Source organism: Dicentrarchus labrax, unplaced genomic scaffold (genome assembly GCF_905237075.1).
Source record: "Dicentrarchus labrax unplaced genomic scaffold, dlabrax2021, whole genome shotgun sequence".
In the NCBI taxonomy this organism is placed as follows: domain Eukaryota; kingdom Metazoa; phylum Chordata; class Actinopteri; family Moronidae; genus Dicentrarchus; species Dicentrarchus labrax.
In genome coordinates, this window is record NW_026136723.1 from 5,764,262 (window position 1) to 5,790,921 (window position 26,660).

Consider the following 26,660-nt stretch of genomic DNA (forward strand, 5'->3'; position numbering starts at 1 on the left):
TTATTGTCTCGGCCCTTGCAAGGATAAACAACAATTTTAAGCATATATTTAAGCTCTCAGTTTCTTCCTTTGGGACTGGAAACCTAAAGGAATCCTCAAACATTCAGCCTGGATGCCCACAGAAGGGGACACACACAGACACACACACACCTAAATCTCATTTAAACTTTTAATAAGAGCTGAGCAGGTGTAACAGGCAAGTAAACAAATTGGAAGCAGCAGTCGGGCGATGGCAGAGAGCCCCTCAGTGTGTTGCCAGGGATTAGAGGAGATTTAGAGCAAAGTAGTAGATCACAGGGAACAGGTGAAGGGAGGAGCCTCATCATGCAGCTGATCCACTGTACACAGGTAGAGGACAGGAGAGAGAGGCCTGTTGGAGCTCCTTCACACAAACAGTATCACCTTTCACTCTTCAAAAGGAAGCTCAAGTCAAACTATGCAGCTGCACACTCTATTTGAGGAAAGTACCAAACCCATACCGTCTGCAGCGTCACTGCAAACAGCATCAAAGGACAACGACTTGGGGCATAAACCACACGCCTCGCACTCAGTATCACTGAATAAGTAGCAACTTCATTCTTGGCACAGTCACACCTGCAGCTTTAAAGTCAGATTTAACATGCCATTTATTCTACCTATAGTGAGCTCATGAAAGCATTAACATTTGCTATTGTGCACAGATGCCTGGTAGGGCATTTATTTATCATCTACAGCAACAGTTCAGTCAGTCCCACTTTGCTTCTGGTAAACCACCTTTAAAGTGTCAGAGTTTATCCTACAGTCAAGTTTCAAACTAAATACACAACTAGGTTTATGTAGGTGAGGGACTAAAATACAACATAGATCATTTCCAGATTATTTGGTAATTTTAATCAATTTCAAGACAACTAGTCTTTAAATTTCCACCAACAGTGAAGAGTATGACCTAGGATTTTTCGCAGATGTGTGACTGTGTCCTTAATCTGCTTCATCAGGACTGTGTGGGTGGGGTTTGATCAGATTTGATCAGATTTGATTGGCAGTGGACTGGCAACATAAGCACTGTCATCATGTTATGGTTCAAATATGGCTTGATTCTGATTGATGCACCACCAAGTTTTCCAATTGACCTGTGCTGACTTCAAACTAGTGAGAAGAGCTCGGACATAACTGCTCAAAAAAAAGGTAGAGCATAAGAAAAACTACAACTTAATGACAACCACCTTAGTTTACAACTAACGCACTGATATTCTTCACCAACAACTTCAGTAAGCTTTCATGTGCTCGACCAGTGTGCATGCAATTAATAAGCTATTTTAAAGTCCAACAGAAAAGTGGTTAACTGAGTTAAATACAGACCTTCACAGCCTAAAGTAATAGTGAAGCAGCCAAGAAGAAGGTCCATCTCACTGCCTGACATCTGACCTGGATAAACGTGCTGGGTGACTGACATACTTAGCACTGTTCTATTACAGCACACTGCTTTTGATGCTAGGTGCAGTCTACAAGTAACTACAACCAAATCAATAGACAAAGTTAAACCTGGTACAGAATTCATCTCTAGCACCACATCGTGGTTTTCATGGATTCTTAACCAGCACATCACACAGGGGTGACAAATCCTTCAGAGGAGGTCTGTAATGGCTTCAACATGGATCCAACTAGGGCTTGTGTGAAGGAATAGTCATTGGAGTGTCATCCTGTCGTCATATGATTAAGAGGAAGTTTCTTGTCTTGGAATGGGGAGTGGCAGTGTACTGTATACTGAGGCGCGTGCCTTGTTTTATCAGTACATCACCACAGGAAGTCGTCTGTTTGTTTGGGGTCTGTGCAGTACACACTTTAATGAGGTGATCTACTATCATTGAGACAGAGGAAACACAGCGCCAGATAAATTAAGGCAGCTGTAGCTCTGAGACCAACCGTGTATCTTTACATTAGGAACATTCAAAGTGATTTCCAATATGTTTATGGGGTCAGTAAAGGCCTCTCAGATACCTGTTAAGTAGAGTCCTCCTCCTGACCACTCAAAGCGCTTTTACACTACGTGCCACATTCACCCTTTCACACACATTCACACACCGCTGCACAGCATCGGGAGCAATTCAGGGTTCAGTATCTTGCTCAATACCCCGACATGTGACAGGAGGAGCCGGGGATCGAACAAACATATAATCTACCTCCTTTGTGAACTGTCTCAGGTTTATTACAGATAGGTGGTCAGTGTTCATGTGACAATCTGCCTGAGCTTGCTTTTGTGCCGCTCTTGGCTTTTCTCACCAAAGCACATTTTTTCGCTGCCGTCTCTAGCAAACTGACTACAGTTTACTACAGTTTTTCTCTAACTGTAACATCATCCTAGATCCTACATTGCAGATGATCTGAGTGAGTGGATGAAGTATAATAAAAAATTTCTAGGACAACATAGATTATTTACAGGATATTTGGTTATTTCATTCTAACTGAACATTGTAAGGGGTTGGACACAAAATGAGTTCAAAAGTCAACAATCAATCAACATCATCTGAAACAGTAACACTAAACACATGGTTGACTGTTGTCCTCTGCATTGCCTGGAATGTGTCCACTCATGTGCATGCATTTATATAATGAAAATCTTTGGATTATATTTTAAATTCATCCATGTAAACAACCATGAGAGATGCAAAAACAAAGACAGGCCCCTCTTTTGGCAATATTTTCCCTTCTGTTTATACTGAATCCTTGTGGAGCAGACAGGAGTAAATATACTGTGTTTACAGAGATGTTCGTATCCAATCAAGCACAGCCAGTGGCCATCTCAGCTAGACTAAACTCTCTACTGTCACAGCTGGCACAGGCAGGCCTTTCCACTAAGATGTTTACATATGACACATGCACTTTACCTCCTTACTCCAACTGTACGCACATACTATACACAGGCACCCTCTTTCAGCACCACAGCATACTGTTTGACATTAATCAACAGTAAACTGATGAAACTGAAGAAAAACTAAACCCACTCTTACACTTTCACCTGCTACTTACAGCTTTTTGATTCCCACGATGCACTCTGGTACAACTTCATTCATTCACACAGTATCAATCAATAAGGTAGCCTTCTTCACATCACTTCACATCACATCTATCTGCAGTTATTTACTCTCCAAAACTTTCATGTCCTCTCTTGTATATTTCATCTGTCTTCAGGCCTACATAAAAGAGCTTCTGTGGGGGCTGTCAGCCCTCCCTAGCATAGCTTTGCTGTAGCCATGGGCACCCACACAGCCAGACCTGGTCCAGCTTTATAATCAAACTTATGAAATGAAAAATCATATAAAATGTGTAATTTAGCCATTAAAGTATGAAATAATCCAATACATAATACATTTAAATTCAGCTCATGATTATGAAATGTAATTTCATCCTGCTTTTTTCCAGCTGTTTTATTTAAGAATGTTCTTATTCTACATGGTTCTTTTTATTTAATAATTAAAACCACATCCAAATATTCAAACATAAACATGGCCTTTAAATGGTTAATACACTAGGTGAAATTCTTTTTCACTGTAACAGGATTAGCTGTAGGAATTCCATGTAGATTAAATCATCAAAAGTTTCACATCCGTAGTTTCAAGTGTGGATCAAGATGGTGTAAACAAAATCACAGCAATATCGCACTCCTGTTTGGGGCAGATTTTGTGTAAGACTACACATAAATCTTTATTTACATCACCACATATAAAAAAGGGAAGTGTTACAATTGTAGTAAGTAAGAATTACATTGCCCTGTTCGAAATTATTACACATCTTTGCCTTTGGCAAACAAACTATCTCTTTGTTAAAGCAGATGAACCGGTTTCACTGTCTAACACAAACACAGGGGTGGCAACAGCTAGGAGGAGCAGCCTCACAAAACAAGATCTCACACAGCAACTATTTAGTTGATGGCTGCAATGTGGAGAGAAAAAAAAATGTTAGGGCACACCTGTGTTACAGCAGCTGCAGGCTCTGACGCTCTAACTGGCCAGTGTCAGTGTCATGTTTCAATTAAAAGACAAACCTTCGGCCCTTTATGGGATTAAAAGTCAATTTGTGGCTGAGTCATTCCAACACAAAGGGTGAATCCACAATGAACACAGAAGAACAATACAGCGCTGACACTTGAAGAGAAATAAAGGTGTGGACTATTCCTGGAAAAAAATGATTTACCTGTACAGTTTTTTTAATTCTATGCGAAGGACCCGGGTATTCAGGGGAGTACAGGTCTGTCAGAAAGAGTGAGTTGATCAGCGTCGACTTCCCCAGCCCAGATTCTCCTGAAAGACAAAGACAGGGCCAGAGTGAGTGGGTGGGAGTAAACTCAAGAGATGCATTTCACGCTGTACTTGTTTTCTAATCTTATTTTTCATGCCAGACTGAGGCGCAACATGACACAATCTCCAGATGTTTATCAACTCTTTTTCTAATATAGTCTTTTGCTGGTTGACATTCTTTACATGTTTCAGTTTCTTTCTTTTTTTTCAGCACAGGAAATGGCTCCCTTTAACCCTCTTTTTTAAAACAGGCAAGCGTTAACACGAGACGAAGGAGGAGACAGACAGGGTGGAAGTTCTGTCCTCCCAAATTCTTTTCCTGTCTGCATTTCAGGAATCTAATCAGAGAATCATGGGAAAGGGAGGAGAGGGGAAGGAAGATTTTCAACTGCCACAGTCATCATGAATTTTCACTCTAACAAAGGAGTGGAAACAGAAATCAAAAGCACAGATTCCATTCCATTGCACTCAAAGAAATCTGCCACAAAAGAAAGCAATCAGACAACTGACACTTTAACTCATGGCTCAATATTCTCATGCAGGAATAATTAGATGGTTGGCAGACCATATTTTCTTATTCCTCATTCCGATCCGTTACAATAACATTATACTCACCAGATCCTATACAAAGAAGAGAAGAGACTGCTAAACACAGCTTTTAACAGTGTTGATTAAGGCAACAGACATTTAAACCTGTCCTTTTAACAACAAAATACAGCATATAGTGGCTCAGTTAGGTAGGGCTGGGTATCAAATCTCAATACTTTGTTAGAATCCACCAAACTATGTCCATAAAGTATCAATGTCTGCCCAGATTCATAATGTTGCTTGCTTATTCTTATCTGTGTGTGTAGCAAGGAAGGGGATACAACTGCATTCATTGTGCAACCCTTCTGTATAATGACAAATATATCCATGAACTATTAACCTATTCCTAATTGTTTTTGTTAAGTTGGTCAACATTCTTGTATAGCTACTTGTGTTTATGTAATGATGTGTTCTGATGTTGGTGGAGGTGCTCAGGCTGGCTGCCTCCCTCCACTATAGGAACCTCTGCTACAGGAAGCCCTGCAAATGCTTTATGGAGCTTGCTGTCAGCACTACAGGTTACCATACATTCAATTCAGGACAGCAAAGGGCCACAGGTTGGACTCGAACCCATGGCTACTGCAGCAAGGACTCAGCCTTGGCACATGGGGCACCAGTTCTACCAGGAGAGCTACAGGGTGTTTCAAAACTTTTTTTTTTTAATGCTTTTTCTAATATCACTTGTAACCCCACCAGGGCATGAGAGCAGAGCAGAGCGTGAGCAGAAGGATTTTAGATAGAGGGCAGACTTTTTTTAAAAGCTGGAGCATTGCCTTATCTCCTGTTCCATCCCACTCCAGTGTCACTCCAGTATGCATATGCCAATCCCTGGCATCACTGTGTGTGTCCCCAGGATCATTTCCATGCACCACAATCATTGTCACTTACTGTGCTAGCGTGAACCTGGCTGTTTTATTTCGGAAGAGCATTTCTCTGCGCCGGCCAACAAGTGAGTCTGCTCCTCTGCTCATTTCTAACCAAGCACAGCTGATCTTAATAATAACTTCATGAATTATGTTTTCATGGATAAGTAGGCTGTCGCATCTTTGGCAACAATGAAGGACCATCTTGTGATGATCTGCCTGGTAGCGTATATGCTCGCTGTCCCCGGCGAAACACATACCACTTTACCGTACAGTTAAAACAGGGTTTAAGATAAAGCTCACATATAAGGCAGGTTTTCTTCCTCTTTTTTGAGTGAATGGTGAGCAGGTTTAGTGGAGCAGGGTGAAATCTGAGTTGAGCACAGAGCAATACTGAGCCAAGCAGCCCTGAGTGGCTTTGAACAGGAGGGAACAAACAGCTGCCGTGCCCTGAACCCCACATATTAACGTAGTAACTAATTATATATTAACTCTTGGCTTTGGAAGTGATCCTAGCGTTAGTTAGCTAGCATCAGGTAGTAGGATAGTTGGCCATGTCGCTGACAATCAATTTACAGCTTTGCTCTTTAGTCATTTATCAAAGAAAAATGCCAGCAAATGGGATAATTAGCTGCTTTTCTCAGTTTTATGTCACTGTAAATTTGAGGGTTGAGGACTCTTCATCATACAAAACAAGCTATTTTAATTTGTCAACATTATCTCTGAAAAGTTGTGAAGAGCACATCGTTTAGTGCAATGTTTTGGAGCTGCAATAGTAACAAACATTCCAGCAAGAAGCTGGAGGGACGGACTGTGGTAATCCAATACCATCAGCAGTGTGCCTGTTAAGATTGGGGTGAGTGGAAGGCAACAAGGAGCTGCTGAACAAAAGCTTCAGTGTGAGAAAAGAGGCAGTCATACGCCGGGCTGGCACTGCAGCCAAAGAGCCGCTCCTGACCTTTACAAGTGGCCAGGGCCAACATGGGCCACTGCTGCCAACAACTCGGCCACTCAGCGCAATCTGAATAGGGAGGAGGACGGCGAGATGAAGAAAACATCACACAAAAGGATCCTTCACTCAACGCACTCTGAGAGTCATAAATATTTTCCTAAGAGGGCAGAGCCACATTTATCTTGCAATCTCAACAGAAATGTTTCAGCGATTGTAGCTGGTCTGTGATGAAACATGTACGACCACTGTAAACATTTCTTCAAGGCTGAAAGGGAATGGAGAACTCTTATGCACTAAAGGCTGATGGGTACCAGGGGGAGGCTGCGGTTTTGTGCAAACTGTGGGTGAAATATGTGATAAAAATGTCAGCTTGTCTTGGCCCAGTGTGAGGAGAGGGGAGATAAGGAGCTCTGGTTACAAGAGAACCAGACTCAGAGCTATGATGGTGGTGTGTTGAGGGAAGATGCTGATCGTGGTTGGGCAGAGCTGTGGCTACTTGTTTTGATGGGGGGGGGGGCTGAACCATTATACATAAATGTGAACAGGAGATAATTGGCGTTGACTAACTGCAAAATATTCAACACCCCTGCCAAGTTGGGTAAAGTAAAGTTTGACCTTTTACCCACAACTTAAAATAAGATGTTCCTTTATTGATCCCCCTTAGGAGAAATTCAAAACTGACACAGCAGCATAGGGCAATGTAGTGCAAAAGAAAGAGTACAGAAGATATCACAAAATAAAATATTACAGAATAGAAAATATAAGACTATAAATGAAGTATATACACTATGCAATATGCAACCAGAACTGGTTTACAATACTGAGCAATCGGAGTGAGTGAGCGGCAAAATGCTGTAGAAGAGAAAATGGCAGCCAGTAGTTTGATCTAAGTTGCTCGAGCTGTACATGTTGCTCTCTATTTCTGCATCATTTCTCAAACTGAGGATACTTGTGAATTTAGGTGATAAATGAATTGGTCTATTTTTAGAGCCAAAACAGTACAATTCAATTATACATTTTCTTTAAAGACAGTGTGTGTAAAACAGAACCCAGTAGATACATGTATGATTTATGGGAAAACCCCATGGTTTTTCCCTTATTGAGGAATGTTCTGGAATACAGAATGGTTAGAATGTGAAATTCCCAGATCACCATGATCTCCTTGGAGACAAAACTATAGTACCACAGTTGAATACATTTCATAGTAGAATATTACTAACTGGATTAATAACATGTGCTCAGCTGAAGATGCTGAAAGAGCCCCAAACTCCTACACTAAAACTTCGCAAGGAACAAATGATACAAATTGTTGCTTGTGAAAAGATGCTGGGAAGACTGACCTGTAAAAATGAGAATTAACAAAGAGTATGATGGTGTTGTACAGTAACTATGTAAATTTTGCCATGCCAATACATACCACATTATTGTAACCAAATATCTGCCTTTCTGGTTTCCTGCCTCCTTTTTGTTTTGTTTTTATTGTTTTTGTCTTGTCTTTTTTGTTTCTGTTTGTTGGCAATAATTGTCCACCAAAAAAAATTAAAAAGTGTGTTGTGCTACAAATGAATACATTTGTAGGTTTACTGCAGATTAATGCACTGAACCATGTATACTGCCATGTACATGGTTCGAGCCCAGCATGGGACTAAATATTTGTCTCCAGTTTAGACTAATGCTTGGAATATTTGGGGGAAGGGAGGGGGCACAGGAAGTGCACCCACAGAGCAACCACCCTTACTAAACTTATATAAACAACCCAGTCTTACATTTTACCTTTCACTTTTAACATTCCCTTTCAAATTGTTATTTCTTATTTTTATAATATAAGTATACTCATGTACGTATTTCTGATTCAGATGTAGTGCTTTTTCTTTTTTTGTTTAAAAAGAGCACCGTCAGCAGAGTGGCAACGGCACTGCTGGACGGCACTAGAGGCAGCCGTGCCACAGTCTGCTCTGGTTCAGGAGCAGTTCGCCATTCAGCGCCATACTGAGAGATTCCAGTGGCGGGAAAAACAAAGGTGAAGAAACAGGGCATGCCCTGTGCTGCTCTGCTCTCCTTTTCCATCAGCCTTCTTCCCATTTCCATTACAGATGGGTTTTCCACTAAGGTAGTTTAGAGACAAGACTACCTTTGAAAAACTTTGTAGGCTGTTGTGCTGTTATCCTGTGTTGTTCTGTGTACAGTCTGATCGACTTTCAACATGGGGTTTGAATCAGAGGCTCCTCCGTTGATCAGATGTCTTTACAATTAGGAACTTAAAAGAAAAAAGTAAAGCTTATTTTCTGCAAATGGCGTAAGGACACAGCAAAGGGCTGTTATAGGTCGTTTGCGCAAAAATATACTGCTGACCAACGGGCTGAATGGATGGATGAATGGTCCTAGCTATTAAAGTTTCATTAAAATCATCTTCTCCTGCTTAATTGAGCCAGGATATATAAAGAAGGCCCTCACCGTCATTACAGCCGGGCACTGCGGACCACTCTTACTGAGCCCAGCCTGCCAAGTCGAGGCCCGCCGGCTCACTCAGCAGCCAGCACACTTCCTTTAAAGGAAATTTCCAGCAGCTGTGTAAACCATGGGGGTTTATTCAAAAGGCACTTCCCACTGCATACAAGAGGCTGGTGGAGGGGATGCAGGAAAAGTTTTGGCTTGTGAGAGGGAGCCCGCCTAAGGTTAATTCATTTGACAGGGTTTCCAAGACACGGGGCCAATAATGTGCAGGTCTGTTCGTTTGTGAAAGGGAAATTCTGTGTGTTGAGCATTATCGTTTGAAGGCAGTCATCTTCTCTCCACCACTCTGTGTTTATGAATGGGACTTTCCCTTCAAAAGGGGCTGGAGACAGTAAAAGTTTAACAAGTCTAGAGCATGACAAAAGTGTTGTAAATATATCTGTTGGCAAAGCCAGCAATTTCGGCATGTGTCAGATTTCGTCTCCTTCTCCTAAAAGCCCCTCTTGTTTATGTGAGGGCATTCTTTCCAAAAAGGGACAACTGAGCTCATTCACTCTCTATGAAGCAGGACCAAACACACTGAGCTTCGCCTGCAGTGGCCAACACCAAGGTCAGCTCCTGGCAATGTGCAAATCACTACCAAATATTGACTTTGACCAACAAATGGCTTTGGCCCACTTTCACTTGTTCACTAACAATAGCTACCCTATTTTGTACCCCCCCTTTAAGTTTAAGGAAAATGTTTTAAAAAGTTAAAAAAAAAAAAAATTTTGGGATTTTAAATTTAGGGGGGGGATATCATGCTACTGAGGAGATAACCGTATAAAGGATCAAACCTACCTAAGGTCTACCTTAAAGTATACTGTGTCATTTGACTAGGGCTGTTGTGGTAAGCGCAATGATGAAATATCATGCTATTGAGAAGCCAACCGTATTGGGATGGCTAGCCCCACCACAACTCATCATGTTCAGTATTTGTTTTTCACAACCCAGAGCAGCGAGGTTGCATGCTCCACACAGCAGAAGCGTTGAAACACAGTGCTATGTTATGCCCTTAATTCACAGCCCAGGAGTACAGTAACACACAGGAGAAAGTCACATCGCCTAACTCGCTCTGGAAAAACTCCCGACTGGAAACAAAACGCCTGGGCCGCTAATTATCCCAATTAGCCACAGCTGTGTGTCCCACAGCTTGCCAGTGTTTCAGTTTAATGAGTGACCCTGTTAACTAGCGACTTTCAACTGGACATGTGAACTAACTGACGAGTTTATTCAGTTGAAAGTCATCAGTTAACAGGGTCACAGACCCAGGAGGCGGGAGGACTGGAGAAGGGCGGGTGCAGGTGATTAGTACAAGCAGGGACCGACGTTAAACATTGTGTCATTGTACCCCTCACAAAAATCACATACCGCACTGTTGAGCCACCCTATATTACCGAAGGGGAAATTCCTTCACCTCGACAGCCTTACTTTTAACATATTACCAGATAACAGCTCTCTCTATTTCTGCAAAAATCATAGTGGTTTTAAAAAATAAATAATGAAACTTTGAAATACTGATTTGGATGTTGATTACCATGGCAAGCTTCGAAGCACTCGGGTCAGCCCTAGTTAAAGCCACATACATTTAAAAGAAATATACTAGCTTATAAACAGGGTCCCTCTAAGGCTCTGACATTTGATTCCTGTTGTTTAAGCATTATTGGCAGGTAGGAAATGCATCACCATTCATTAGATCTATTGATGTGCTAACCTCTTTCACTGTGGTGAACTGAGCTCCTAAATTGTTCGGCACTCTTTGAAGGAAATGTACCATTTTCATACATCCTTTTGATATTCTGAAGTTTTTAAGAAACTATTTTAATAAATTGTATTCAGAGATACCCATGGCTTTGTGACCACTCCGGGTCAGTGATCCTTGCCTTGAAAATGACACCTGGTGACTGCAAGTCTAGCTGTTAGTATTTTTGTGTGTTTGTATCTGTGTATTATTTCTTAATTTCAGTGTGTACCCATTTACAGATTCACTTCGTTAGACCCTTGTACTTTGTATCCTGCATGCCACAATGCAGACCAAACAAACTCAATGATGGGTGGCCACTGGGTGTGTACTAGTTGCGTATGAGGTATATGCACATAATAAAGACACCAAAAATGTTGACTTAATTTCCTGAGTATTCATACTTTCCTGAGGATCCTAGTTTCGACTCCATTTATAATAAAATGCTGTAATGTCTAATAAAGTAAGCACTAAAATACACTGGAAACAAGTAACCTGTTTGTAACAGAAATATTTCATACTTCACAACTGTCTCTTTATGAAATATGCCTGTAGAAAATAACATATCCCATAAATACCATAAGCGGCGTGTCCCCAGTGGTTTAACAATACTACCATCATCCCCTAAAAACTGAGGAAAAGCACACACTATCCGACACTTCATCTACTCCAGCGTGACAAGCACTTGACTTTGCCAATTACCCTGCTACTCTAATTACATGCTGCACACAAAATTGCCACATAACAGCCTTTTTCCTGAGAGCACAGTGGGGGGAAACTCCAGGGCGTGACTACATGAACGAAGCCAGAAGGGAGGAGGGTGATCTGACTGCCATGGAGACGGGCTCTTTAGCCATGGAGGCAGGTAGGTACTGAAAGACGTGAACCCAGGAGGACAGGATGTGACATAATGTAGGCATTAAGAGAAGCTTCCTGCTCAGGTACCTCTGGGCAACATTGAGCAGAGAAAGGAAGGGTCCTGTGGGTGCGCCTCCCTTCGAATCAGCTGCTCGGGCTTTGACTCTGGCTGCATGAATGGAATGACAGGAAGCCTCCTCCCCACCACACAATCCAAGAGACACACACAATCGCAAACACACACACGCGGCAGGAGCGGGCTGCCTGTACTGCTGAATGGCAAACATTTGTTTTAAATATGGTTTCCCGGAGTCTTGTTTTACGTGCAACTTATCCTCTTCAACTAAAACTATCTCTAATGCGTTTGGGCAGCCAGCTGCTAGCGCTTTCAGCCATGAAGTCTCTGTGAAACTCAATCCCGCTCGACTCATGTACAGTAGGAGCTGCAAGTTCTAACACAGGCATGGGTTTACTGTATGTAGATGTATCAACATCTTTTAAGACCTTAACACATGAATAAGCCAACAGATTGAGAGACCGTGACCCTCTCACTGTTTGTTATCCTCACATGAGTGCCTGATTGTGTCACAGACTGACTGCAAGGATGGAAGAAAAGGTGCTAAAAGAGAATTACTCACCCACAACCATGAGTGTGAACTCAAAACCTCTCTTCACAGATTTTCTGTAGACTTGGTTTGGAAGATTTGCAAATCCCACGTAGCCCTCCAAGTTCTTCTGTAGCTGTGGACCAAAAATAAACAGAGCTGATACTTTCCACCAGTGGCCATAAGACTGTACTGGAGAATGAGAACAGATTGTGGCAGAAGATTGTAACATTTGCAAGATCAGATCTCAGATAACACTTTCAAGACAACGGAATACCACTATGGTGCCACAAAAACAAAATAAACACACTGTACCTGCATAAAGAGCTGATTTCTGATGTATAGTTATGCAAAGACAGAACTAGTGTCATTGTGAGTGGATGCACAGTGAAAATGGCCAGTTATTATCTAGCAGGGGCATACAAATTTGTAATCAAAAGAAAAATATAAAATAGTCAAGGTGCAATTGCTATGTTTTTCAGCACTTTCACCTGCACCTTACGGTCTACATGGATGGAATTTGCCCAGTCTGACAGTTGTTCCAGCTACTACAGATGACTGTGAGATGTGGTTGAAAGCTCAGGAAAAAGTTAGTAAGTGGACCTTGAGATTAGATTGTTCTTGTGAAACTGCTGTTCCCAAAGTCTAGAGTGAACTTTCACATACAGATTTATAACAATGTGCATCAAGTCTTATCAGTGGGTCATGTGAGTGTTTGTGTAAAAACTGCATCCTTTAAATAATTTTAAAGGCTTACATTCAAAGTATTATTACTTTAAAGGGTACACTGCACAAGCAGCTGACTTTTTTTAGGCTATAGGATTGTCTAGAACCAAATAAATCACTTAAAATAAATCAAAAAGCATTTATGAGCATTGGGTGAAAAGTGAATTTTATATGAGGCATTTTTACTACAATCTATATTACCCAGAGGCCCTGCAGGCAGATGAGGAATGAGCAGAGTACTTACAGCTGGATTGGAGCGCAGACATGTTGTCAAGATGACAAAAAGTTGACATGGGAAGGCAGCGGTCAAAGGAGGCAGGTCCATGAGGCGGGAACAAAACCAGAGAAAAAGAACCAGAGAAAGAAATGAGTGAAAGGACACTTTAAATGACACAGGAATTCTCTTTAAGCTCTACTCATCTGCTGGCAGAAAACAACTTGACCAATATGCATAAAGACAGGACATATTGATCTCATCGAGTCCCCCCCACCCCAAAAAAAGGGGAAAAAAAAAAAAAAAAAAAAAAAAAAAAAAAAAAAAAATATTAATTTTAAAAAAAAAAAAAAAAAAAAAAAAGGAAAAAAAAAAAAAAAAAATATTAATTTATTTTTTTAAAAAAAAAAAAATTAATTTTATTAAAATAAAAAAAACCCCCTCCCCCTCCCCTTCCCCTCACGGAAGGAAAAAAAAAAAAAAAATTTATAAAATTTTTTTCCCAAATTTTTTGAAATATTTTTAAAAAAACAAAAAAAAAAAAAAATAAAAAAAAAACAAAAAAAAAAAAAAAAAATTTAAATTTTATTTATATTTAAAATTTTTAATTTTTAAAAGAAGAAAAAAAAAAAAGGAAAAAAAAAAAATAAAAAAAAAATATATATTTTTTTTTTTTTTATTTTTTTTAATTAAAATAAAATAAAAAAAAAAAAAAAAAAAAAAAAAAAAAAAAAAAATAAAAAAAAAGGGGGGGGAGAGGAAAAAAAAAAAAAATTTAAAATAAAAAACAATTAAAAAAAAACAACACAATAAAAAAAATATAAAAAAAAACAATTCATTTTTTTTTTTAAAACCAAAATTAATTTTTTAAAAAAAAAAAAAAAAAAAAAAAAAAAAAAAAAAAAAATAAAAAAAAACACAAAAAAAAAGCAAAAAGGAAGGAAAAAAAAAAAAAAAAAAAAAAAAAAAAAAAAAAAAAAAAAAAAAAAAAAAAAAAAACAAAAATCTAAATATATTCTAAATTAAATTAAATTTAAAAAAAAAAAAAAAAAAAAAATTAATGTTAAAAATCTTTAAAAACTTTTTTTTTTTAAAAAAAAAAAAAAAAAAAAAAAAAAAAAAAAAAAAAAAAAAAAAAAAAAAAAAAAAAAAAAAAAAAAAAAAAAAAAAAAAAAAAAAAAAAATTATAAACAACAATATCAGCTCATACACTGCAGTGACAATTTTTATAAACTTCAGATCTAAAGTGCTTTATTATAATGTTGTTTGTCACACATTGATTTATATTTTGATTAATTGTGCAGCAAACCCTGACAAATACTCCACATGACAAGAGTCTGATTTGAAGAACGGCTTCAGTGAACAATATTAAAGTGTTAGCAGCACATCACATTACTGCAGCCAGTGCCATGGGTCAACAAAGTTAGACCTACAGTAGAGCCACTGTACAGTATCATCAAGCAGTTATTTCCCGTGTGTTTATAGGAGCTGTCACCAGTTAATCTGAGTGCTTAAGACGATGCATCCTACACTCATCCTACTGCTCTCACTGGAACTACATACACACACATTTCTGACAGACTCCCAGCCTACTGGCTTACATCCACAGGCCCTCTTCTGACTGCTTCCTGTGTTAGAGACAGTTGACGAACAGCAGAGGAGTCGAACATTCAGCCTGGAACAATGTGCAAACGGCTACAAAAATAACCTCCTAACATGTATCCCTTAACATCTCTATTGACAGGACATTTTTAGTCAAAATCTCTGGCCTACATTGCATTGAAAATGGCGTGCAACACTGTACTTTCACATATGCTACACAAAAAGCATCAACCACAACTGCGCTGCTATATTTGTGACACTTTGTGGGTTTGTGCTTTTATCTACAAGAAAGATGTCACGTACAATGAGCTAGGTTGCAGTTTCTCAGCCAAAACTGGAACCACACATGCAAAACAAGTTACTTTAGAAAAATAGCACGCTGAATTTATGTTTGTGCATCAACTTCAGGTTCCGGCAGACAAGTTGTCTTACTATTTGGTTCTACACCATCATCACAGAAATGGTGTCTCGTTTGTGGTGTTATGTTGCGCTCACAGAGTCAATGAAACAGTATTATATATACATATTGAGAGGTGGAAATCAAAGGAAGGTAGTATTCATTAAATAATTAAGATAGCATTGTCAAAAGGTGGAACAAGTTCCATTCTCTAAAAAGGGAGCCAACATCTGTGTCTTCAGCTAAAGCTCCAGGCCACTGTCACTGACAAATGAAATCACTGCAGGAAAGTAATGCGACAGCAACAGACAGAAAAATGCATGGTTCACTACTCTGCTGTTTGCTCAACTGCCGGAAACAATGTGGTGAGCCTCCAGGAAGCTGGGGTTACAAGGTGGTCCAACTAGCCCGGAGGCAGAACTCTGAGCACTGAGTATGAATTCAGCAGCAGATAGGATAGCAATGCTGACGGACAAACCCCTTCCCACGACCTTAGGAGAGCTCAGACATTTCATGCATCATCCCACACTGTTATTCTTCCAAACTTCTCTGTTGATATGACTTGGCTCTGTTCACACTGCATCTGAATTAAGTCCGCAATTAGATTAGTTTCAAAGAAATGGAGGGTTAACAGCATATCTCTACAAAATGTCCAGTTTTATCTCAGCTGCTTTTACATTTTATTCCATTTTAACACAATATGTTAAAGAGGTATTTCATTGTTTTCAATCTATAGTCTCCAAGCCTGAGCTAAAATAACCCCCAATGTCATCATCAGGGTTATTTAGTATGGCTTTATACAGGCTGATTAGTCCTCTAAGCTTTCTAGGCAGCCAGACTCACGAGATCACAAAAAAATCCATCTTGCCAGGCTACGCGCTTGTGTCCGAATCACAGTGGTTCTACTACTGGGAGCGTGTGATGTGTGTGAGAAGGAACTTTCAGGGTTGTTAGAACAACAATAGGGCTTCTAAAGAGGTTAGCGTAGATGCTGCAAGCATCAGTCTCATCAGAACTGCAGAGTATTTCTTAACTGAAAGAAGAGCAAAGAACGGCACAGAAGGCTTTTCTCCACAGAAGACATGTTTTTGTTCTTCTTCCGACTGACTAATTGATCTGATTAGTTGAAATTCACCTGTGATAGACGGTGATAGACAGATGGTTCATACAATCACCTGCTGAGTGACTTTTGAAAGGGCCTGCCCTTTTCCAAACTGTTTCCAATGACAATTCGGAAAGCAGTTTTGCATCTTGAAACATGTTGATTGGGTTCCTGTTTAATGAGAATTCTTAAGTATAAATATGCAGTCCAGTTTCATTACATGAAAAGATGTGACAAATGCCACTGTTCTGGTAGCTAAACGAGTAGGACTAGCTGTGGCTAATTGTCCGCACTGTGTGGCAGGCATAGCGGGTGTAACCAGGGACAAAGCTAACAATATGCCAAAGGGCAGTAATTCAAAATGAAACAACAAATATGGCAACAGCTGCATATGTAGATGCAGCAGCCGGTAGCTCATTGCTAACATCATCGAATGATGTCTGCTTGGATTTGATTTTTAAAAGGGCTAGGCCAAAATTGTTCAAATCAACTGGAGATTTTGACTATGGCAACAGCTGCCCATTCAGATGCTGCGGCCGAAATAGTCTACGGTCATTGGAGAAGGAAACGTGGGCTTTGCATTAAAGAGCAGCGAACCTTTAGACAATCCACTGAGACCGATCAGCTGGATCAGCCCACCAGAGTGGGTGCTGTCACCCAGAACCAGACTGACATACCACATGACACTAAAACAAGAGTGGACTATACATATATGTCAGTGAAAAGTAGTACCTGAAAGAGGAACACATGTTAGTTTTAGATCTTGAAGATTGATTAAAACATTCTCATTATCTTAAGACTTCAGCTCACCTGCAACCCTGCACTGTGCATGTCTCTGGCTTATGTAGGGCTGCACGATATGGTAAAAACATCTTATTGCAATTACTTTGACGGAAACTGTGATATGATTCATGATTAGTGTGGGAATTATAATTTTTGCTTCACAAATTTAATTCTCAATGAAAAAAAACTATTAGAACCACAATGATGGGACATTTGTTGGGATCTGTACCAAACAAACATGTTTTCAAGATTTTCAGATCAAGATATCTCTGGAGATACAGAGTACTTATAATGCTGTCACACATTTGACCTTTATCAAACAAATTGCAGCTTCTGCGATTTGCATATTGCACATGGCCATATTGCAATTTTGATAATATATTGATTAATTGTGCAACCCTAGTCTTATATCACATTTGCAGGTAACTGTCACCATGCTGCTTCAAGGTAACATCACATCCTGCATGCAACTCTCCCATGTGCAGTGCACTTACAGTACAGTGAACAGATATTACTCAGCCTCTCATACACTACAGTGCCATTGGGCCCACACTGGAGTATTGCCTGGATCCCATGACTGCATGCATTCAGCTATGTTTTACATCACATCGGTGTATTTGTCTACAATACACACTCGTTATAAAAGGCAAATTCTGTTGATCTTGATTTCTATTACGACTTTTTTTTCTGTTTATAGCACAGCTTTCATATTACATGGTTAATAATACCTGTGAAAATGATCTCCAAAACATCCATATTGTCATTGTTTCACTCACATAATGAATGAAATTATTCATAATGCAATTTCCACATCTTGAAATCACAACGCATCCCTAGTCTCATTTTGTTATTTTCACAATCTAATCTCATCCATGGGTCTATGTTATAAAATAAGATGTGCCGGCATGCATCTGCGCATAAATACAACTTACAGCCCATTTCAATACACACCTCTGAGTATACTGAAGCTGACAGCGTTGCACTGACAATTTAATTTGCAACAGAGCAAACAGTGTGAAACTGAAGGCTTCGTCTATATTCAAAGAAACAGCTAGACCACACCACAACAAGCAAATGCGCAAAACAGATGTGACACTTTGGTCTTTGGTACTCTCTGTGCATGCATATTTTTGTAACATCACTGTAAAGATAAGGACAATTTAATTTAGACCTGTGGTGTGATTGCAGACCTGAAAGTGCCTCTCGCACTGCATGAGGAGAAAGGTAGTGTATGCCCTTAGAAATGACTAGGCTATCCCACTAACACCTGAACAAACTGAGACCGCATACATTCACAGCCTTCCCCCTGCTATTTGACTGCCACGCCATCTGACACCGTCTGTCTGGCAGAATGCCTGACCTGCCCATCTGTGCTATGTCACTGCCACTATGCAAACAGCACAGACAACATGCCGCTTGGCTCTGACTGCTAGATGCCACCAATTTTATTCCCATGAGAGGTTTAATTGCTGCCTGTGATTTTGTGCCTACTTTTGGTGATACCACATCCAATCACATTTGAATATTGTTAGTCAGGCTGCAGGGGGCTTAACTTTAACGACCTGGCATTAACGTTAAACATGTCACAATATAAGTCTGTCAGCCACCCACACATTTAACAGGAACACGGATGTAATCAATGGTGTTATTGATCCACAATATTATTTCCAGTGTTAGAGAGGGTAACACTGGTAAACAGCATTAAAAGCCTAACTCTAAAGTTACATTACTCTTGTAATGAGCAGCTTTGACTGCGCATGTTAACTTACTTATAACTCTGGGCACTTAGCCAACGTGACAAAAACACAGGAAATGCGAGGCTAACGTATAAACCTACAACGGCACTATCGTTGAAATGATAACGTAAAATAGTTCCAATAGTTCCTAGCCAAACTCCATTCGTAAATGTGAAGATAGTTTTTTAAACAACGTTTAACTTAAGGACTAAAAGTTGTTTGAGCATAGTGCCAGTCATTTGAGCACTCAGTGAGATGCACTTTTCAATTCGGCGCTCGTCGAAGACGTCAAGCAGCAGATACAGCGAGGGAATTTAAACTTTTAGACAGATAACTCCTTAAATGCTAACAATAACCCGAAGTTACACCATAACACAGTACGGTGGGCGGTAGCGACGGCTGGTGAAACAGGGTAACTTTAGTTTTAAAATAGGTGCTAAGGTTATGGACTAAATTTACCGGAAGACCACAACAGTTTCCGAGGTAAGCTAGCAAGCTACGATGCCCGAAACAGCAAGAGACATTCAATCAGCAGATTTTTACACGAGGTTTGGTGTGACATTTCCCTACCAGTGCAGTTACCCGGGGCTAGGCTAACGTTAAACACTGAATGACCATTACCGAGCCGTTTCCCACTTTATCTCCACGCATTTTGTTTCGAAACTAAACAAAAGCCGACCGTTCAACAAGTCAACGTTAGAGTCGAGGCAACTTTACACACGGAAAAAAAAGAGGAAACATTTCAAAATCTGAGAAAGCTCACCCATTATTCCGCCGTTCCCGTCTCCTGCTTCACCAACTAATGTTTCTCCGCTTGACATTCCCTCTCACAAACTCAGCACTCAACTCTGTGAACTACTACTAGTAGTAGTAGTAGTAGTACCTAGCGGGATACGCACGTTATTGCACGTAATGGTATATGACTGACGAAAGAACGTCAAAGCAAAATGCGTACGTTCTCCTTGGAGAATACCGGCGGCGACTCATCGCGAGATTTGTATAGAACCATTATGAAACATAGATAACCATTCACATCCATGATAAACCAAATACGACCTACAATTACGTCCGCCATACCAGTTAGCCGACTTATAATAGGAATATTATAATATCTAAACATTCTTACATTATATATAATTTATAAAAACTCCAACTAAATTCAACCAGTATGAATGAAGCAAATGTTCACACACTGCTCTGATGATAACTAATGAAGGAAATACAATAGGACATGAGCTAAACACACACCAGCACACACCACACATACTGTATGTATACAAACGCACAGTGATATTGTGGAAAGAGTCTATGGCACTAAGTGCTATACGCTCTTGTCTCTGGGGAAATGAGACAGCCAACAGTGCCATCTAGAGGGTATTTGAATGAGCTACAAGTTACATTACAATTTATATTACTAAGTTTCAATGAAGGCTTCTTTTATTTTATATTTGCTTTATTTTAAAATTTAATTTATAAACCAAAGTCACAGTGCTTCTTTTTGCAAATCGACTTCTTGCAATTCTTTTTCATTTTATTTTATATATTCTTATCCTTTTATTTTGTTGATTTATTGGACATTCCCTTGGGAAAACTACCTCAGTAGAATTAACCTGGTAACTTTATTAGCAGTGATCCTTTTCTCTTACATTAAACATGGGTATGTAAAAAATAAAACATAAATTTAGGAGAAGGGATGGCAGATAATTTAACAGATGATTATGGTTCAGCTCTGGAAGTGAAAATGCTCATCAGAGCAGCAAGACTTGATGAATCATTCAAACAGGGAGAACAGTCTCTCCTCAAAGACATTCATGGTATTTCACAAGGTTTTACAACTGCAGAGAATGCAGTAGCCTCCTTTCTGATCTCCACATATCCAACCAATCCCTGGGTAAAGAGGGTGTACTTGTCTGATTGCTGGTTTCAGAAAAAATTACAAAAATGGTCAGACACCACCCTCCAATGTTGGATGGTGTGGGTGAGAGGTGCTCCCCAACACCTTTCAGGGTCAGTGTGAGGCTCAGCTCGACATTGCCAGGCAACTTAGGCTCAGCTGGGCATTTATCCAGTAATATTCAAGTATAAACATCAAACTCAAAGTATACCTGAGGCTGACAGGAACTCAGCCATTCATTTCGGAGGTATCCTGTCATGAACTGAAGTGTTGGATAAGTGGACCTGTTGCTGGTGATAGAGGAAACGTCAGTCGAAGGTCATTAGGATTCATCATTTTGTGATCATGAAGGTTTTAAGGTTTTTTTGTCTGCTGTATAAGAATATCAATTCAATGAAATTCCTCTACCAAAAACACACAGTATAAAGAGAGTCACAAAACATAGAAAAAATGTTGAAATATGGCATAAGCTTAAAAAGTAATATTCTCACAAGCATTGTAAGCAAGAGAACAGGGAACAGAAGAAAGACCCAAATGCAGACAACTGAGGCAGATCTGATGCAGTTCAGTCATTTAATACAAAGGCTTACGGGAATGAGGGAGGCAATAACCAAAACCAGGAAAGCAGTCCAACGGGCAAATACATCCAAAGGAGCAGGCAGGAAATCCAAGAGTCCAACAAGATCAGCCAAGGTCCAAAAATCAGGCTGGTAACAGATTGCAGATATCCAAAAGTAGGCAACAGAGGTTAGAAAAAACTGCATAAAGCCCACCTAACAATCTGGCAGAGAACAATAAAAGTTGACCAGAATGAGATGCAGTTGAGTGGGCAGAGTAAGCCAAGTAACTGACGGGGGTGGAAAGGGAGAGAGAAAACAGGTGAGCAGGTGGGTGGAGAAAGTCAGATGACTGTCTGGGACTGGAGGAGGCCAGGACGGAGTGGCTGGATGTGGGGGTGAGATGAGTTAGACAGGTGAAAAAGTTAGAGGGCATCTGGTGGACAGGACGAGAATGGAGTGTTTGAAGAAGTGGGAATGTGGCTGGACGGAGGGACAGAGAGGCAGATTGTGACCGATAAGTACAGTGTTGCATTCAGTAATTCTACAATGACAGTGTGTGATTGACGATGTAGCTTGTTAATCAGTCGGAATGGTACTCCATCAATCTTTTTAAGATTTATTAAGATTAACTTATTGCTGCTAGTGCAGTTGAAATTGTGTTTCTTTTGTAACTTAAAGCCCACCTCCAGTCAAATACCCATTTTTATTCTTGTTGCTACAGTGTGCTGTTTGAAAGATGAATGTGCAGAGTTTAACACCAGAAGGATGTTTTCACATTCATCTGCTGAAAGTGGTGCTCATTGAAAATCCGGTCCAGTATCAACTTGTACAGTGTGATGTAGAAACCTGAAGCCACCAGTGGAGATCCACTGACAATGGACTTTACAGTGAAGGAGGAGACATCTTCTGTCCAGCAGGAAAACTTTAGAAATGAACAACATTTGTATATTCAGAGATTCTAGAAGTTTTAATGAGGTAGGTGGAGGAGATAAGTTTTTAAGGATTTTAATGAGGAAATTATACTTGTTTTTGTAAAAAAAACACATCAGACACAGATTACTGTTCTAAGCACACTATTTGTATATATGTCTTAATACATGTCTTGATAGGGTCTTTAATTAAAGCTGCATTAGGTAACCTTTTTTAAAATATCATTTCGCCATGTTTGCTGAAGCTATCACTATATCCTGACAGTAGAACATGAGACAGATAATGTGTGAAACAATCAGGTTCCTCTGGCTCCTCCTAGTGCTCATAATGGTATTTACAAGAATCCACCAGACAACAAAAACAACCAATTTAGAGCCAAGGAAGATAGTTGATTGTTGAATCTCATTCCCAGGTCGTCAAATAGCCTATCAATACATTGGGTTGGTGGCTTGAAGCTTTGGGACCCAACGCATTAGTATTTGACGACCTGGGAATGACACTCAACAATCAACTATCTTTAAGCCACCAACCCAAAGTGTCTTCATATCTTTCTCAGCTCTGATTGGTTGTTTTTGTTCAAGCCTGGTGGATTATTGCAAATACCATTAGGAGCCAGAGGAACCTGCACAGAATTTTGGGTGCTTTTGGGTAAAAAATATCAACTGTAGGAAAGAGCACAGCAGACATGAACCATCCTACGCAAGGCAGCAGTAAAATCAATGCACAGAGCCTGAGCAGCTGAGCTGAGCTGCATATACTGTACAGCCTCTGGCTGAGAAATCAAGTGAAATGGAGTGTGGCAAAGAGGAGAAAGAGCGTGTTGCATCACATTATATGAAGCTGGCAGCTGATGTACACAAGGCTTTACATGGGCCACCTGCATCTCTGTGTCGCTCAGTGTTGTTCCTATGTACAACTGATTAAGCTGTTGTGTTGCTCTTGCAGGTGCTGAGATTGTTGAAAAATAGCTGCTCACAGACTGTAAATGATATAATTACGCTGACAATGAACAGCAGTTCTTGGCCTGATTAATACTCTTCAACCCATTGTGCTTTTACAGTAATAGTGAAATTAAAGAAATGTTTGCCTCCATTTAGTTAATAGAGCTCCAAATCGTATACACATAAACATCTGTTCCAGCAGATTAACACAGAATGTTTTTCCAGCATCACAGTGCATTATCTGTCAATAGAAAGAGCTGATGTACAAAGATGAATTTATGTCTACATATATAGCTCTGTTAAAGGTCCAGTGTGTAACATTTAGGAGGTTCTATTGGCAGAAATGGAAAATAATATTCATAGGTATGTTTTCATGAGTGTATAATCAGCTGAATATAGAAATCATTGTGTTTTTGTTATCTTAGAATAAGAAGTTTTTATCTACAGAGGCCATGGGTCCTCTTCTAGAGTATGCCATACTGAACCTTCATGTTTCTACAGTAGCCCAGAATTGACAAACCAAACACTGCTTGATGCCTCTAAATCCTACACCATCCAATAACAGTCGTGGCATGTAGCAGTAAAGTTGGAGATTGCAACCAGCTGAACACCGCTTGCCTTCCATGTGTGTAGGAGAAACTATGGTGGCCCACGAAATGCAAAAGGCCTCTAGAGCCAGTGTTTGTTTTGTCCCAACATGGTGGTTCAACATGGCGGACTTCATAGAAGAGGACTAGCTGCTTCTGTAGCTATAAAGAGCTCATTCTAAGATAACGAAAAGACCACAATTCCTATATTCAGGTGATCATACAGTAATGAAAACATACTTATAAACATTAGATTCCATTCCTGACAATAGATCCTCCTAAATGTTACACACTGGATCTTTAATTTAAGGTCTTCCTATTGCTTGTAACCAGCACATATGTATATGTATGGATGTACTATCCAATTAATTTTGACTTAAGAAACAAACTCCATCATACATGCTTACATGGTCCTTTAACTGGCATAAATCTGAAAACAATTCACAGGCTCCATGCTGGTTGCCAGTTTTGGTTGGAATTGATTTTAAGATCCTTCTCATATTTTAAAGTATTGTATGGCCTGGCCCCAGATTATACTGTTACTTTCTCCAGCAAGACACTAAGGCCTTTATTCCAAATCTATTTAAGTCCTGATGTACTCTGGAGAGGACACCCTGGGCTTTCAAGAGATGTCACACTCTGTTCTTCATAAGAATGTTATGCTTTTATTTATGAAAGTCTTACCTATATTGTATTAGGATTTTTAGATATGTATGTTCATTTTAAGCATTTCAAAAGACACTTTCTAGTCCATTTCCCTTGTGGGGGACAGTAGGACTTGTGGGATACAGAGCACTTAAAGCTGCAGTAGGTTCCTCTGGCTCCTCCCAGTGCTCCTAATGGTATTTGCAAGAATCCACCAGGCCTGAACAAAAACAACCAATCAGAGCCAATTAGGAGCACTAGGAGGAGCCAGAGGAACCAGATTTTAGGATGTGTTGAGTTAGCCAACTGTTGCTAGCTCACTCAGTTGTCTCATATTACATTACGGCTGGTTCATGGTCCAGTGCAAACTCCTGTACATCTAACTCACAGAATTCTGGGAGACAAAGAAATATGGCTATTACTGGATATCTTTTTAGATTTGTTTAATTACACAATTTGTGCCACAACATTTTGGTTATTGACTTAAAAAATATTATTACATATAATATATAATACAATTATAATTCATAAAACCATCAGACTATGGAATCCAGATCAGTACTCTGTAAAACCCGATGAGTTAGTTAAACTAAAACTGTAACCGATTGCTCAAACAATTTAAGCATTAAATAATATTTGATTTGCTTATAAATAGTGCTGTCAAACGATTAAAATATTTAATCGTGATCAATCGCATTAATGTCATCGTTAACTGGCAATTAATCGCAATTAATCGCACAGTCACACATATATTCTAAATGTCCCTTGATTTCTTTTTGTCCCATTATTTTTTCTCATTTTAATGCTCTTATCAACATGGAAAAGTGGATCGGCTTGCTTTGTGCAAATGTTTTTATTGAAAAATCATTCATTGTCGCCTGGCTTTGACGAGGGGGGGGAGAAATCCAAAAAGGTGTGCTTGGCCTCAATGGTATTTCAGACTGGACGTGCTGCGATGATGGCTCAGTTCACAACGACAAAACACACAGATCACTTCGGTCTTGTCAATGGAACCATTTGGCAACTTTTTAAAAGTAAACTTTCCATTCAGAATATTATTGGCATCCATTTCGGCGTCTTGCGGCTATCCACTACGTAACGTCTACCACTCTTAAACGTGTGTGGGGTGCCTTTGTTTTGTTTCAGTCTGTTAGATCCGGTGTGGTGTTGTGTTTTCTACGTTACTTTGTTGCACAGCATGTAAAAACTAGTGTGCTGGCCAAAGAACGTTAATCTTGCGAATAAAAATTTCGCCGTTAATGGGTTTGTTACGCCATCGCGTTTACTCGCACTTGTACAAGTAATTCATGTAGTTTACTGTTGAGGTATTTTGGGTAAATTAAGTTGAATTGTACCAATTCCATTCAGTTAATTGAAGCTTAAGTTAAAACTAGTAAGTATGTTATACTCATATGCAGCATTTCTCCAAGCTTATTTAAAATGTGTTAACAGAATTTCTCAGACTAACTTAACTGCATCTTCTTTACACAAATGTTACCACTTCAGTTGAATTTACTCAGTTTTCAGTCTTCCACTACAGCAAATTATATTATATATATTTATATGTTCTAATTATATATAATCCTATTATCTGTCAAAACAGCTGATGTACGATAAAAACAATTTACAATTATTTAATTATAGTGTTTTCTGTGGACCAACTAATCTATTTGTTACTGCTACTGGTAGCCTTCTTGTTTTTTATGTGACTAACATCAAATTCTTACACTTTGGGACATTCTTGGGTATATGATGATTTATAAATTGACATATGAACAAATATTGAAGAACCTGAAGCATCATAGCACAGTGGGGATTACATATAGTCATGATATAAAGTCAACTTAAAGAAAATTAGTCAATTTAACAAACTGGAATTATATATATGTTATATTATCATGAATACTTAAGATGCTCGACAAATTTAAGTACACTAAAAGAACTGAGTTATTACTCAACAATTTGTTTTTGAGTTGCGTTTAATACATGGGAATTAGTGACTGCACATTTTTTGTAGGATGATACTGGATCGGATCACAACTTTAGTTTTTGTACTGTTGGGCTTGAACTTTCTAGTAACCATAAACTACAGGTTTCACATAAGTGTATTAGAAGGAAAGTATAAGGTACAATAAAATGTACTCAGGTAAAGTGCAAGTACATTAAAAT

At 39.3% G+C, this 26,660-nt stretch overlaps 1 protein-coding gene across 2 annotated transcripts in view; it reads right to left on the reverse strand.

Moving 5' to 3' along the window:
• The window catches only part of LOC127358032 (septin-7), a 33,705-nt gene extending 21,084 nt beyond the window's left edge, over nucleotides 1-12,621 (reverse strand). For both annotated transcript variants that reach the window (XM_051390883.1, XM_051390882.1), the window contains exons 1-2: nucleotides 12,408-12,621; nucleotides 4,171-4,277 (exon numbers count right to left, since the gene is read on the reverse strand). In XM_051390883.1, coding sequence (XP_051246843.1) covers nucleotides 4,171-4,277; nucleotides 12,408-12,606 — 306 coding nt within the window. In that variant the 5' untranslated portion in view covers nucleotides 12,607-12,621. The remainder of the gene's footprint in view (nucleotides 1-4,170; nucleotides 4,278-12,407) is intronic.
• Between the last annotated feature and the right edge of the window lie 14,039 nt (nucleotides 12,622-26,660).